This window comes from Epinephelus lanceolatus, chromosome 5 (genome assembly GCF_041903045.1).
Source record: "Epinephelus lanceolatus isolate andai-2023 chromosome 5, ASM4190304v1, whole genome shotgun sequence".
In the NCBI taxonomy this organism is placed as follows: domain Eukaryota; kingdom Metazoa; phylum Chordata; class Actinopteri; order Perciformes; family Serranidae; genus Epinephelus; species Epinephelus lanceolatus.
Genome location: NC_135738.1, coordinates 12,943,616 through 12,959,252, shown reverse-complemented (window position 1 = coordinate 12,959,252; position 15,637 = coordinate 12,943,616). Strand labels below are relative to the sequence as shown.

Below are 15,637 nucleotides of genomic sequence, written 5' to 3'. Positions count from 1 at the left end.
GCACGTGTTTAAATATGAAATCTCATTAACCACTCTGCTCAACCAAATATGTTGGCATCAGTAAGAAAATGACGATGCAGTATATTATACAGTACAGGCCAAAAGTTTGGACACACCTTCTCATTCAATGCATTTTCTTTATTTTCATGACTATTTACATTGTAGATTCTCACTGAAGGCATCAAAACTATGAATGAACACATGTGGAGTTATGTACTTAACAAAAAAAGGTGAAATAACTGAAAACATGTTTTATATTCTAGTTTTTTCAAAATAGCCACCCTTTGCTCTGATTACTGCTTTGCACACTCTTGGCATTCTCTCGATGAGCTTCAAGAGGTAGTCACCTGAAATGGTTTTCCAACAGTCTTGAAGGAGTTCCCAGAGGTGTTTAGCACTTGTTGGCCCCTTTGCCTTCACTCTGCGGTCCAGCTCACCCCAAACCATCTGGATTGGGTTCAGGTCCGGTGACTGTGGAGGCCAGGTCATCTGCCGCAGCACTCCATCACTCTCCTTCTTGGTCAAATAGCCCTTACACAGCCTGGAGGTGTGTTTGGGGTCATTGTCCTGTTGAAAAATAAATGATCGTCCAACTAAACGCAAACCAGATGGGATGGCATGTCGCTGCAGGATGCTGTGGTAGCCATGCTGGTTCAGTGTGCCTTCAATTTTGAATAAATCCCCAACAGTGTCACCAGCAAAACACCCCCACACCATCACACCTCCTCCTCCATGCTTCACAGTGGGAACCAGGCATGTGGAATCCATCCGTTCACCTTTTCTGCGTCTCACAAAGACACGGCGGTTGGAACCAAAGATCTCAAATTTGGACTCATCAGACCAAAGCACAGATTTCCACTGGTCTAATGTCCATTCCTTGTGTTTCTTGGCCCAAACAAATCTCTTCTGCTTGTTGCCTCTCCTTAGCAGTGGTTTCCTAGCAGCTATTTGACCATGAAGGCCTGATTGGCGCAGTCTCCTCTTAACAGTTGTTCTAGAGATAGGTCTGCTGCTAGAACTCTGTGTGGCATTCATCTGGTCTCTGATCTGAGCTGCTGTTAACTTGCCATTTCTGAGGCTGGTGACTCGGATGAACTTATCCTCAGAAGCAGAGGTGACTCTTGGTCTTCCTTTCCTGGGTCGGTCCTCATGTGTGCCAGTTTCGTTGTAGCGCTTGATGGTTTTTGCGACTCCACTTGGGGACACATTTAAAGTTTTTGCAATTTTCCGGACTGACTGACCTTCATTTCTTAAAGTAATGATGGCCACTCATTTTTCTTTAGTTAGCTGATTGGTTCTTGCCATAATATGAATTTTAACAGTTGTCCAATAGGGCTGTCGGCTGTGTATTAACCTGACTTCTGCACAACACAACCGATGGTCCCAACCCCATTGATAAAGCAAGAAATTCCACTAATTAACCCTGATAAGACACACCTGTGAAGTGGAAACCATTTCAGGTGACTACCTCTTGAAGCTCATGGAGAGAATGCCAAGAGTGTGCAAAGCAGTAATCAGAGCAAAGGGTGGCTATTTTGAAGAAACTAGAATATAAAACATGTTTTCAGTTATTTTACCTTTTTTTGTTAAGTACATAACTCCACATGTGTTCATTCATAGTTTTGATGCCTTCAGTGAGAATCTACAATGTAAATAGTCATGAAAATAAAGAAAACGCATTGAATGAGAAGGTGTGTCCAAACTTTTGGCCTGTACTGTATATGTATAATATTTTCAAATAATTTGAAACCTCTTTATAGAATAAGAGACATGAGTCATCTTTGCAACCAGACAGCCTCTTTCTTTTGGGACAAGCAACTGTAAACCCAAAATAAACGCTCACTAAACTGTGAATCATATCAGTGTTTTCAAAAAAGCCTCCAGACACAGAGACAAACAAACAATTGCAGAGCTTCAGCTGGAGACTCAAAGGAGGACCAGCGATCATAAAGCAGTGGTCTGATTGTCTGTGGCAGTTCACACTGTAAGTGGGGCACATTTCCATATGATTTGCATGATCCGTTTAATTGGTTTAGTTTGAAAACAGTGTAAGGGCAAAGTCGTGTGGATTTTCTGCGGCTACATCAGCCTGAAATAAAACGAAAAAATGACGGCACATCAGAGGATTGGACTCAGACACTTCAAGCCTGTGAATTCAAGGGAGGCATGAATCAGTTATGAAGCAGTTTCTTTTGGTTTCGTCATCAACAGATTGCACGATGACCCAGATTGATGGCCATAATTTTGACTGTGATGTCATGACACATACATCATGGCTTTATAAGATTTCCTTGACATTTAGAGATCCCTCACAGTCAAGACTTGGTTCAGAAAGGTTCATTGTGCCTGACACAAAGTAGTTCATGCAATGTGTCTTTCAGGCCACGTCTTAAGGCAAACACACTCCCTAATTTCTCTCCAAAAATTCAAGAAGTCATTTTGCGTGTCTTTGGAGTCTTTGCGTAATAGTTAGTACAAACAGGGAAAAGGGCCCACACTGATACGATCTCCACTTGAAGGCATTCATTATGTTCTTGATTGTACACACAAAATGTGACGGAAGTAATTATGTAAAATAAAAACTGGAATTATTGCCTCGCCATTGTATGCCTCCGCCAACCAGTTAAGTTGGTCTGTCCAACCTGATCATCCAAAGTCGTCGATGACCGTTGCTTAGGCAGTGACTTGCAGCGTCAGGCAATGACCAAAAAAAGCTGTCCTTTTATAGTTTAATGGCACTCGGTGGCGTCAGGGAGAAACACAGCAGGACAAGAACGAAAATAAGGTGGCGAAAGTCCAACGGGGGCGGATGGTAGTGGTGGACCTTCACCCAGGAGAGCAGTGTTTGTGTCCTGTGAGATTATAAAGCCAAACCCTGGTCTTTTTTCCTAAACCTAACCACGTGGTTTTGTTGCCTAGACCCAACCACGTTAGTTGTTGAAGGCAAAAAAAAATTCTTAGTGTTTTACAGATCTAGTGCCTTTATTTTTAAAGAGACTGTATGTAAACGGTGAATTTCCTGTGAAAACAGAAGTGTATTTAGGCAGAACTTGACATGATGTCCCAGAACCTCAACAACCAACACACCCAGGGTACCTTTCACATCGAATCTGGACGTGTAAAGTCCATGACCAAAGGTCAATATGTGATGAGGTCGCAGTGAGAATGTGTTGCTTGGACAGCTGTCCGGTGAACTCTGTAACTGTGCATTTCTGGTATGAATGCCTTTTGAGCTGATCGCAGGAAGTGTACCATTTTGTCTTTTGCCATTGGTTAAAAAAATGTTGAAGATGTTTTTTTCCCTGTTTGGTGACGAACACGATGAACTTGCAGCCTATTTGCACGTTGTGGCAAATGCAACAAGTCGTGATAGGAGCTTATCAGAGCAAGCCGTCCTTTGTGATAAGACTGATAGCAGAGCGACTTCCTCGAAATGCTTGCATTATTTAAGTATTTAATACCTGCTGTCTTACGAAATGGTCACATGATTCCTGTTTATAATTTCTAGACATGCAGGTTTTGCTGGACCAGCTAGAAAACTGAAAGTGTAACATCCTCACATTAGTTCAACTAAGAAACCAGACTTTGATGTGTGAACCCACCATTAAACTACCCAACATACTTGAGTTGCAGCATTCTACTGTCACAGGTGTTTGTTGAGGTGAAACCAGCTGACTGCAAGGACTTCTCACGATCAGGTCTCTAAAACACACAACTATCTTTTTGTTTTCTCCAGACTTTCGGGGCAGACGACGTAGTGTGCACAAGGGTCTACGTCCGGGAATGAAGCTCTGCAACCTTCATCAGGACGAGACAGACACCCAGTTGGACCACAACAATTCGTTTAAACCCAACAACACTGTGTCATGCTAACACGCTAACGTATTTGCAAAGTATCCTGTGTAACCTCTCAGCATCAGTCTGCATAGTGTCCACAAACAATAGCAGTGTCTCTGTAATCTGGTTATTTGTAGTGAGTATCGTGTCTGCAGTACAGTAGCTGGATATCTCAGTGTCCATATCTGCAACCCTGGTGTCAGCTGTGTACGTAGGATTTAGTCATCAGTTGCATTGATTAAGTATTCATGTTCAATGACAGGAAACAATAAAAGATGGAACAAACAGAATCACAGCCTCTTTCTTCATAATAAACATTTCTATCAAAGGTAGCCTTAAGAATATTTTGAAACATGTGGTACTTACATCAGGAAGCATTCTCTTCTTTGCCTCTTTTTGTAGGTACATTGCCATATTTCTCGACACATTACTGCCACCAACTGTCGGTCAGTGGAACGGCATGGCCACTAAGTAGATTCATTCCTTCATTCATTTTCTGTAACCACTTATCCAGTTCGGGGTTGCGGAGGGGCTGGAGCCTATCCCAGCTGACAATGGGTGAGAGGTGGGGTACACCCTGGACAGGTCGCCAGAATATCGCAGGGATGACACAGAGACAGAAAACCATTCACGCTCACATTCACACCTACGGCCAGTTTAGAGTCACCAATTAACCTGCATGTCTTTGGACTGTTGGAGGAAGCTGGAGTACCCAGAGAAAACCCACGATGACGCAGAGAGAACATGCAAACTCCACTTTTCTTTCTTTCTTTCTTTCCTTCTTCTTCTTCCAGAATCAGTATCAACCATAACCACAAATTACAAGATCAAAAATAAGGTTATCTAAAGACAAATCCACTCCTGCTTTCTTAAAAACCAGCCTAGACGTCAAACGCTGCTTAGTCAGTCACCCTCGGCATCAGAAACGGATGCACAGTGTGTCCTTAAACATCTGTAAGAGATGCACCAGAAACAGCCAGTCTTCTCACTGATGGTCTTGTTTTCTTATGTACATCATATAGAGGCATCAGTACTACGTTGAGACTATTTCACAACCAGTTAAAAACTCCTTGTAGCTGCTTTTAATACCCTGAACTTCCCCTTTAAAAAGAGCCTTTGCTTCTAAAACCCCACATCCCATCATGCTCCAGCTTCCCACTCCCCGCTGCCATTCGTCACTTGCTCTGATTCTTCCCAGACACTCCCGAGAGACATGTCTTTGTGTCTGATACAGTTCTGAGGCAACAAGATTAAAGACAGAGTGGGGCGGTGAGATAAGACCAGACAGACTGGAGCAAATAGAGTCAAAAGCTTCCGAGCAGGGCCCTATCGCTTCAGCGTGACTAACGCCACGGCTGCACATTTACATGAGTCGACTATTCACGGAGGCAGGCAACATTAAGAGCTTTAATTCTTCACAGTGGGTTTTAAACTCAGAGGGGCACGAGGAGGCATTTGTAATTTTTTGCGTGATGTATTTTGGAATTCAAACAGAAGTGTGAAAAGAGGAAAGTTGTCCTCATGTGACTTTCCCCTCAGGGTCCGTCATGTGGAGGAGATGTTATTGGAACGAACAGACACAGTAGCGTTGTGGTCAGTTCATCTATCTGACCTCTTTTGCTTCACTGGCCCCTCTAACCTGATTGTCCAGCAGCCTGTGCTTCCCCTTGTTTTACCAACAAGGTGGTCAGACCTAGACAAGACTGTTAAAGTCAAAGTCCAGTGAATAGAGAGGCAGAAAAGAAATAATAAAAGTCTTTTTTTTTTTCAAAAATGGAACAGAATAATAGTTGGGACAGTGGTGGTATTATACCTGGACAATTATTGGGAATGTGGGATGATACATTGTCCAGTTTTCTCCATCTGTAATCTGTCTGCATAAATGATGAGTAACAGCTTATTATTTCACTTTACTTCAGTTCTAGACACTCACTGGCCACTTTATTAGGTACACCTGTTCGACTGCTCATTAACGCAAATAACTAATCAGTCAATCACATGGCAGCAGCTCAATGCATTTAGGTACAGTATGTAGACATGGTCAGGACGACCTGCTGAAGTTCAAACTGAGCATCAGAATGGGGAAGAAAGGTGATTTAAGTGACTTTGAATGTGGCATGGTTGTTGGTGCCAGACGGGCTGGTCTGAGTATTTCAGAAACTGCTGATCTGCTGGGATTTTCACACAAAACCATCTCTAGGGTTTACAGAGCATGGTCCCAAAAAGAGAAAATATCCAGTGAGCAGCAGTTCTCTGGGTGAAAATGCCTTGTTGATGCCAGAGGTCAGAGGAGAATGGCCAGACTGGTTCAAGATGATAGAAAGGCAATAGTAACTCAAATAACCACTGGTTACAACCAAGGTCTGCAGAAGACCATCTCTGAACCAACAACACGTCCAACCTTGAAGCAGATGGGCTACAGCAGCAGAAGACCACACCAGGTGCCACTCCTGTCAGCTAACAACAGGAAACTGAGGCTACAGTTCACACAGGCTCACCAAAACTGGACAATAGAAGATTGGAAAAACGTTGCCTGGTCTGATGAGTCTGGATTTCTGCTGCCACATTCAGATGGTAGGGTCAGAATTTGGTGTAAACAACATGAAAGCATGGATCCATCCTGCCTTGTATCAACGGTTCAGGCTGGTGGTGGTGGTGTAATGGTGTGGGGGAGATTTTCTTGGCACACTTTGGGCCCCTTAGTACCAACAAAGATGCAAGTGTTTTTCTTTTTTTTTTCATGTAATTTTTGCCTTGTTTTAACAGCTGACTTTAGATGTTGATATGAAACACAGAGAAAGCTAAAGGGGTGGAAAATCTTAGCACCTGATGTAGCACCAAACATGGGGCCCAAGGTGTGTTTGGTCATTCAAGGTGGGCACTGGACTCCACATTAGATATTCATGCAATTGTAGCAACAAATATCAAATACATGAACGAACCAAACTCCTCACGTCCTTCGGTGTGTGACTTTTATTGTGAAGAACCTTTAGGAAATGAAATGTGTAATTACTGAATTAGCAGAACATTGTTAGCAACTTTTCTTCAATAAAGGCAAGTCTAATATTAGGGCAGGGAGGAAGGTAAAAGCAGAAACAGCCACAGTGAGATGTTGATAAAGAGCTGCAGACAACAGGCTCTTACTGCACCTCTGCAAACAGCTCACCTCCAACAGGTAAATTTCTTTTACCTGCCCTGCTGTGGAAAAACACACAACAGGGGACTTTAGCCGTGGATCAGCACTCTGCTTTAAAACCTCATCTTGTGCAAATCCCTGCTGCGCTGGGCTGATGGCCCAAACCAAACCAAGCCAAGCCAAGCCAAGCCAGAAAAAGCATATATGAGAAAATTACCCTACTTCTTACACGATTTATCACCTCTGTGAACATGTTCCCAATGAGTTTGTGGTCTCAACTGCTAGTTTCAAGTCTCCTTCAATACAGTGTGATGTTCATCTTTGAAATTATGGTCCCATTTAAAGTAAATTCAGACGATAGAGCAGGGTATGCTTTAAGGTGTGGCACCTTGTGATACACCAGTTGCCACCACAGCGGTGTCCTTGGGTTCTCAGTCAGATCAACCCTCTCATCGGAAATTTATGGTCACTAGTGGCTCCAAAAAACCCAAAATGGTGACGGCCAAAATGCCAAACTGGAGGCTTCAAAGAACTGAGGCTCTCTCATGTATTGTTTTTACAAAACACACAGTGTGAATACTATTATCAACTACAGGGATTTAAACTTTCCTCTTTGTCTGCTTGTAGGAGTACTCCCTTTTTATTCCTCTGGTGAGCTGAGGCTGTTTTTCATTCACCAGAGAGGTTTTTAATGCCAAAAGCTTGAATCAAAGAGACCGGCTGACTGAAATAAATGAACCTATTTACGCAGGTTGGCGTCCACGACCCAACTGTTTCAAACAGATGAAGATGGTGAAGTGACTATATTTCATTTTCTTGAAATCTGGGTTTGAACTCCACTCCTGTAGAAATAATTTAGCTTTTCTATTAGTGTTCAGTGCTGTTCTGGAGCTAATTTACTGTTTTTGGTGCATGAGCCAGGCGAAGCACTGCTACCATCCAAATCTCTCAACTGGAAAAACCATTGAGGAACTTATTCAAGGCACTTCCCCGGAGCAGGTGCACGACACATGAGTGTATGATCTGGGCCAACAGCCTGACTGCAGTGAACTTTGTTGCAGCCACAGCGGCGGTCAGAGGACTTGGCCGTGGACTACAGGCTTGTCGTCGGGGTGGATATGGCGAGAAAGTGGCACAACATCAAAAACAAAAAGCAAATCTGTCTCTGTCCTTCACGGCTGCCAGGGATTAAAAGGTTGTCCTTTCAACACTCGGCCTCGCGAGGACTAACACAGAGGAGCGGCGACTGTTCCCATTCCTCAACGCCAAGGCTGCTGGGACGAGTCTATACCACCCCTGCTTTTTGACCTGGTATCCCCTGAAAGAATGAGTTTCCTCCTGAGTGCACCACAATACTCCGGGAAGCAAGGGCCAGGGCGCTCGCCTGCTGTGATGTTAATTTAATGACAAGCTGCTGTTCAGATGGCAGGTCCAAACAGCTGAATAAAGGGATTGTTGTGTTTATGCTCCATTTTGTCAGGAAGGGGCCCCTCCGCCTGTCTTACTGCTCTCTTCTGGGCACCAAACAGTGGAGCCTCTGTGAGTACAGTGGAGCACAACGGCGCTTCCTAAAGACAAAAAACAAAAGTTTCCCTCCTCATCTCCACGTGGTGTTCCACTTAAGCTCCTCCCAGGGCCTGAGTAGGTTTTGGAGGTTGGGACTCTGCTGAATAAGGCCCATTAAGTTTCCTGCAAAATAAGACTTATGGCTAATTAGTGCATTCCACTTTTTATTTACCATCATTCCTTTTGATACTAATAAAATTTGTATGCACACAGTTAATTGCTGGGAAAAGGAGGTCCAATGACGCAAGCAACACAAGACATTTCTTTCAAACCGGTCTCACTCCGAAGTCATCGAAACTTGGCGCTTGGTCAAAACCATAGACTGTAAAAATTGGCCAGTGACATCCAGCCTTAGACACAGACAAAAAAAGCCATCCTTTCCCATCGTCATGATACAGGGCCGGATTCTGTTATTGTTAAGCGGTGCCTGGCGGGTTCAGGGGGAATTGTGGTGGGACAACAACGAAAGTTAAGGTGGCGTAAGTCCAAGTAGGGCAAACGGGTCCAAAAGTCACCGGCTTTCACCCAGGAGGCTGGTGTTCACCTCCCATGTGTTTGTAAAACCTGCTCTTTTCTAAACCTAACCACGTGCTTTTGTTGCCTAAACCCAACCATGTGGGTGTGCACGCAAAACGCAACCATGTATGTTTGTTGTTGAAGGGAAAAAAACAGCAATTTGCAGTGTTGTAATGATGAAGTGCATTTATTTTTGAAGGAGACTGTATGAAAACTGTACAAGAACTAAAGTTAAGGTGACAAAAGTCCGAGGCGGGTGCACGGGAGGGGTGGTCGATGAGCCCAAAAAACATCAACCTTCACTCAGGAGAATGGTGCTTGGGTCCTGTGAGATTATAAAGCTAAACGCTGTTAAACCTAACGTCGATTTGCGGTGTTGTACCGACATAGTGCGTTTATTTAAAAAAGACTGCATGCAAACTGTAAATTTCCTGTGAAAACGGAAGTGTATTTTGAAAGAAGACAATGGATGTAACAGGCAGAACTTGACACGGCGTTCCTGAACATCAACAACCAATGCAACCAGGGTACCTTGCACATCATATCTCGACATGGAAAGTAAAATTTAGTGGGATTTAGTGCCATCTAGTGGTGAGGATTGCAGATTGCAACCAGCTGAAACTTTCGGCTAGAATTCCTTCAGTGGTCATTGTACAGGAGGTACCATGAGCCAAATTTTCTACAGAGGTCTCTTCCTCTCCGAAAAATGGACCTGGTGATTCAAACTGGTAAAAACACTGAATAAAGCAGCTTCATGTTACAAATCAGTGTTTCTCCGAGGCTATTTGGCCACCAGCCCAGCACCTGCTAATGTGTGCTCACCTTTATAACGTAAGAGCCAGATGTTCAGGAGGTTTTTACCGGGAGCCAAATTTTCCACAGAGGTCTCTTCCTCTTCAAAACCAATGGACCAGGTTATTCAAGCCCTACAAACACTGGAAAAAAAAAAACGTTGATTCATGTTTTTCCGACACTCTCATTGTAGTGGAGCTGCTAACTATGGTGGCCAAAGCGAAAACGCAAAAAAGCAAAGGATCCTATCTAGAGCCAGTGTTAGGTTTATCCATTCTGGGCTACTGTAGAAACATGGCGGTGCAACATGACCTCCTTGGACAAGGACTGTAATAAAAGGCTCATTCTAAGGAAATGAAAACACAATGATTCTTATTTTCAGGTGATTATACACTAAAGAAAACTCACTTATATAATGTTATATTCCATTTCTACTCACATAACCCCCTTATAGCCTACACAATGGACATTTTAACAAACATCTAGATTAGTCAAACTAAAGTAGAAGAGAAAATTAAGACAAAAAGTAAAATACGGCCCAAACATCACCACCATTCATCCCAGTTTAAAGAAAGACTCCTTGATTAAACTTTGAGCTGCTGTACCACAGTTGTGAGCTCACTCCGTCTTCCTATTCATGAGGGATTGTTAGTGACACTACTGCTCGTACCAAGATGGTGACACCAGCTTTGCGCTGTCATGACGCTGCTAAAGTCATACAGCACAGGCCTCAGAAATGTCAGGAAAATGCTAACGAGTGTGCTTGTGTTTAACCCTGGCAGATGGTGCTGACTGACCCTCCACCCTAGTGAAGGTGTAGCATGCAGCACATTAATGTACATGTATTGGATATGAACACCAAGGGAGGAAGGAAAAGGTCAAGTTCAGCCAAGTGTGTGTGTGTGTGTGCGTGTTTGGGGGGGGTTGCTGTCACATTAAATTACCCAGCTTGCTTTGTGCCTCTGATGTCCCCAATGACTTTCATCTTGTGATATATTTAGTCACGCTTAGGTCTCAATAAATGGCTTTCTCAGGAGGGGACATGCACATACTCAGAGCACTCTGGCAACTCTGCACAAACGTCTGCTAGGAGGAGAGGAGGAGAAGAAGAGGACAGGAACAAACCTGATGATGATGATGAAAAAACATTTACATTTTAAGCACATTTCTGATATTCCAATTACATGGCAAACAAAAGATTATAGTAGTGGGTTTGCATGTTTCAGCACATTAACTATTATTTTTACATCCTGCAGATCATCTTAAACATATCTGTAGTAAATATTCTAAACACAAGCTCCACATTTCACCTGCCGGTTTCTAAGTTTCAGCAGAGAATGACGAACCTGCAGAAACTAGCTTTAAATAGTTAATTTTTCACATTTTGTTTGTTTTACTTGTGTCATTCTGTAGTTGTTTTGCATGTAGGCAAGTCGCCCATGGAGGTGCATTCAGGGACAAGCTATATTACTGCTGTTGTGACAGCTGGTATTGTTTTCACCTTATGAGTCTGTCTGTGTGTCATCGTGGCGAAATGTGGTCCTGGAGACACCAAATGTAGTGGAAACTACCACAGAAACCACTTTGCCAGGTATTTATGTCTGTCTGTCTGTCTACAGACGTTGTCAACATGATAGCATCTCAACTGTGCAAAATGCAATCACGAAACTTTACAGGTGTGTAGCCAAGATCATAAAGATGGCACATTTGGAGATGGGTGTGGTCAGGGCAAGGACGCTGGAGGTAGGGGGGTAGGAAGTAGGAAATGGGTTATTGGAACTTAATATCACATAATATTTTTTTGGCATTTTTCATGGTTTATTGACTGCGAGAGACAGATATAAAGGGAAGAGAGGAGAGGACCTTCAGCAAAGGGCCCTGGGCCAGACTCAAACATGGGATCCTGCAGCAGGGACTCAGCCTTAATGTTACATGGTGAACTACCAGGGCACTAAATAGCTCAGGAAAATTCACAGGTGTGTAGTTGAAAGTTAAAGTCAAGTTAAGAGAAGAAGTTAAGTCAAAGTGAAGGCCAAGTTCAAAAATGGGTGTGATCTGAGCTATGGACTGGAAGTAAGGGGGTAGGAAGTAAGGAAGGGGCAACTGATCCCCCTAATTTACACCCCTGGTACATCTTTTCTTTACGTCTCAGATTGCTGTATTGCAGCTGCAGTGATTCCATTGCAAGTAGTTCTCCAGTTTCAGAGCTGCTATCAGATGGCAACCTGTTTAAAGTCCTGACACATTAAAGTTCACATCATCCGTGTCACAGTGAAACTGTTTGCTTATTGTTTGTCTTCTGGCTCTGTTTCCCAGCACCCATGCAATGCCTTAACTTATAGACTTTCAAATCATGGATTTTTAGGCATATTTTTCATTTTCCCTTCAAGAAATTCCCCATGTCCATCCCAGGACTCAAACTGTGATTCATACTGCATTCCTGCATTTTTTTGGGTTCAGTTCACCTAGAATTTTCTCTGATGAAATCTGACCACGCAGTCAGTTCTGGCTTTATGTGCTCAGGTTTTGTCTCTAATATTTCTGCAGCCACAATAACATAAGGAAATTCCATTTGAGGTGTTGAAAGCATTGAAAAATTACATTAGAAGAACTCAACAGCAACAACGTCTTCTCAGAAACTATCGGAGAAGAAGCGCCTTTGGGCACCAAAGATTAGATTCACCGTGTTGGGTGGAGGCGGACATCTCAGAGGCAGATAATCTGGGAAATCTGAAAACAAATAAAAGCAAACCTATTAGATACGAGGGTAATATAATTAAATGATTGTGTCTGTAGAGTGTTTATGTATATGGGATGAGCCTTTATCTTTTAAGACAACAGAAAACGGAATGTACAATTGTCATTTATAAAAATCTGAGATCATGGTCAACACAAGTGATTTTTTTTCATTGTATTAATTATCTGCTGTTTTAAGAAGGTGACAAACACTTAGCACTAACCCTGATACAGTGGCACACAAGATGATGACAGGTGTAAAGGCCAACAGAAGCTCAAACTCTTTGTAGTGATGCTGTTGTCTGTTAACAGTTGTCATACAAACACATCTGATTCTGATCTACGTGTGAGTAATTTGGGCAGAGAAACAGTGAAACAGCTTCATAATAAATCTGATCATGAGTCAGTGGTTAGTGTTTTGATGTGATTTAAACCACATGTCCTTATTGGTAATGTTTCTAACACATCAAATCATGTAAGACGAAAACAAAATTGACAGTAATTTAGAAATGTCATGTCACAATTATGTCTGAGTCAGTTCAAGTTAGTTTCAAGTTAGTGACGGGCCATTCTCGGAACCCATCGGCTGTATTCGGCGTCTGACTTCCGGCAGACGGCGATACAGCCTCTGGGGGCAGACCCCTGATTTTTTGGCATTCTGGTTTGATTTAGGCGGAGTAGGTGAATTTCCGTTTCCGACTTCCGTTTATATGTAAGTAAATATGCTGAACCATTGCGATGGATTCAGAGTTTGCAGTGACGCCAATTATGTTTCGCATCGTTAGTTCACTGCATGGACCGTTTAACCTGGCAACAACTGCAGCCGGCTCAAACGTGATTGGTCAATATCACGCAGACTACAAACAGCCTACAACCGGAAACCAGGGCTCTTCCGCTCTTCTTCCGGAGGCAAGATCTCCGGGGTTTGCCTACACACTCTACATTCACTGAATGTAGAGTCTGTATATAGAGACTGGTGACGGGCAGAAATGAACGATTAAATGTTTTTGAACGGCTCTTTGTAGTGTCTAGCATTTACCGGGTCAACCTGTCAAACGTCCTAGTCCTCATGAATCCCCGACTTTTCCCACTTGCTGTTATTAATGTCACGCAACGATGACGCTGAATGAACAGGCAAGGACCAATTAAATCAGCCAGCCAAGGCTAATGCCTTCGAGTGCTCTTCAGAAGGTTGTTCTTCTACTTCACTGACTGATTAATTGGCACTGGTTATTTATACTATTGTGGCATATTTATTATGAGTACAGTCCATCTGATGCTGTTTTGTTTCTGTTTTTCACTGTTTCATCACTACTACAAATGCAAGTGTAGCCAGTATCTCACTATCACTATCCTCATTCATATTTTAAGAACTACAAATTATATTCAGCCACAAAATAAGCCTGAAAAGCTGCAAATGGGAATGAAAAAACAGAGGGTTGTTGCATAGAGATGATACACCGTCTCATCTAGTTGCATTGGTGTGAACCAGCAGGTTTTCATAAGGTTGCAGAACAGCGCATTGCAAGTAGTTGCCTGTTTCAACTCATCTTGTCCCGAATCTTTGGTCTGAACTGTGCTTCAAGTAAACATTTTGAGGAAACCTTAAGGAGAAGCCTTGAGAAGATTTTGTGCAACCGATTTTCTTTGAGGAAATCTTAACTTGGATTTTAAGGAAAATTTTAACTTAAGGTGCTTTGTGCAACCAGCCCCTGGGCTTTTCAGAAAGCATTCAGGACTGGAGATCCAGAGGCCACTCCCCTCGCTCCGCCTCTGACGGTGGCGCCAGAGGGAAAGTCAGACTCACTAAAGATACAAGGGTTCATTCTCTGAGAACTATGACTGTCTTTAAAATGTCATGGCATGGAGATTTTCAGTTTGGAACAAAGTAGTCGACTGACACTAGCTATGTTTCCATCCAAAAGTGATTCGAATCATTGGGAAATGCGCATTAAAAGAAATACGAATCCTGTGTGTTTCCATTAAATGTACAGACTTTGGTGAAAACTACAAACTCACGGAAATTTTCCGCAGAACCGGAAACAAAACAAGTCTCACATTCTTCTTCTACGTTTTCTGGCGGTTGGCAACCAGCTTGTAAATGCCTTACCGCCTTCCCGACCCGGAGTGTGGATATCACCATGGAGAGAGGTACAATACGTCAGACTTAATTCGAACATAACTGTTTCCATCCCCCGTTTTGCGAATCAACTTTTTTTCGAATCAACCAAAACCCAGCTAAAGCGAACGTGTTTTAGTTTGTGCGAATCAGGGGATTTTAATTCGAATTTTGGCATTTCCATCATAATTTTCTGATGCGATACTTCTAGATGCACATCTAAACAGGCTGATGGAAACATGGCTACTGACATTTTAAGCTCTCCAGCTGTGTCACTAAAACAGCTACAGCCTATGGAAAATATGAGAGCAGATTCATAGTATTCTCCATTTTCCCAACACTGCAGCTTGACGTGGTCTGTACACAAGATATCCATCCAGATCACGGCTGACTAGGATAAGAGAAACTCTAGTGTTTGACACCTCTGCAGTGAGATGGTCTTTAAAAGGTTAAAACAGTTGTTGGAGAGTTTTTCCCCCTCATCTGTTTAAGTTGCTGGAGCCAAGCACGTATACTCGACTGTTGAGCACAGGAGCTTGCAGCGGTTATGTAAGAGTGCCAGACTTCACTAATCCCTTTACAGGAGGAGAGGAGCCTGCAGGGTTTCTCATCATCAAGACAAATCAGCCTGTAAAGCAGACACATCTCAGCTGGGCTCGTAGAGACACAAACTGCCTCTGGATGCTAGAAATCACCCATGAAGCTGTGAAGACAGATGACTTGTGAGAAAAATGATGAGTGCTTTGTGTTATTTATAGCCGCTCCGATTCATGCTTCTTATTCTTCTAATCCGCCGCTCTTCAAAACCAGTCCAAAAATACATCATCGTTTTGGATTATCTGCCCTTACTAAGCAGCACTATTGATGTCTTGTGCACACAGAGTAAAAAACCTGCCATCATCCAAATGCTGTAAACGTCTTGTCATGGCTGCCAA

At 42.9% G+C, this 15,637-nt stretch overlaps 1 protein-coding gene across 1 annotated transcript in view; it reads left to right on the top strand.

Annotated features, from left to right (window-relative positions):
- Positions 1–4,127, top strand: part of crabp1a (cellular retinoic acid binding protein 1a) — a 41,368-nt gene extending 37,241 nt beyond the window's left edge. The window contains exon 4 of the mRNA XM_033634433.2: positions 3,737–4,127. Within this exon, the coding sequence (XP_033490324.1) occupies positions 3,737–3,787 (51 nt within the window). The 3' untranslated portion in view covers positions 3,788–4,127. The remainder of the gene's footprint in view (positions 1–3,736) is intronic.
- Positions 4,128–15,637: the final 11,510 nt, after the last annotated feature.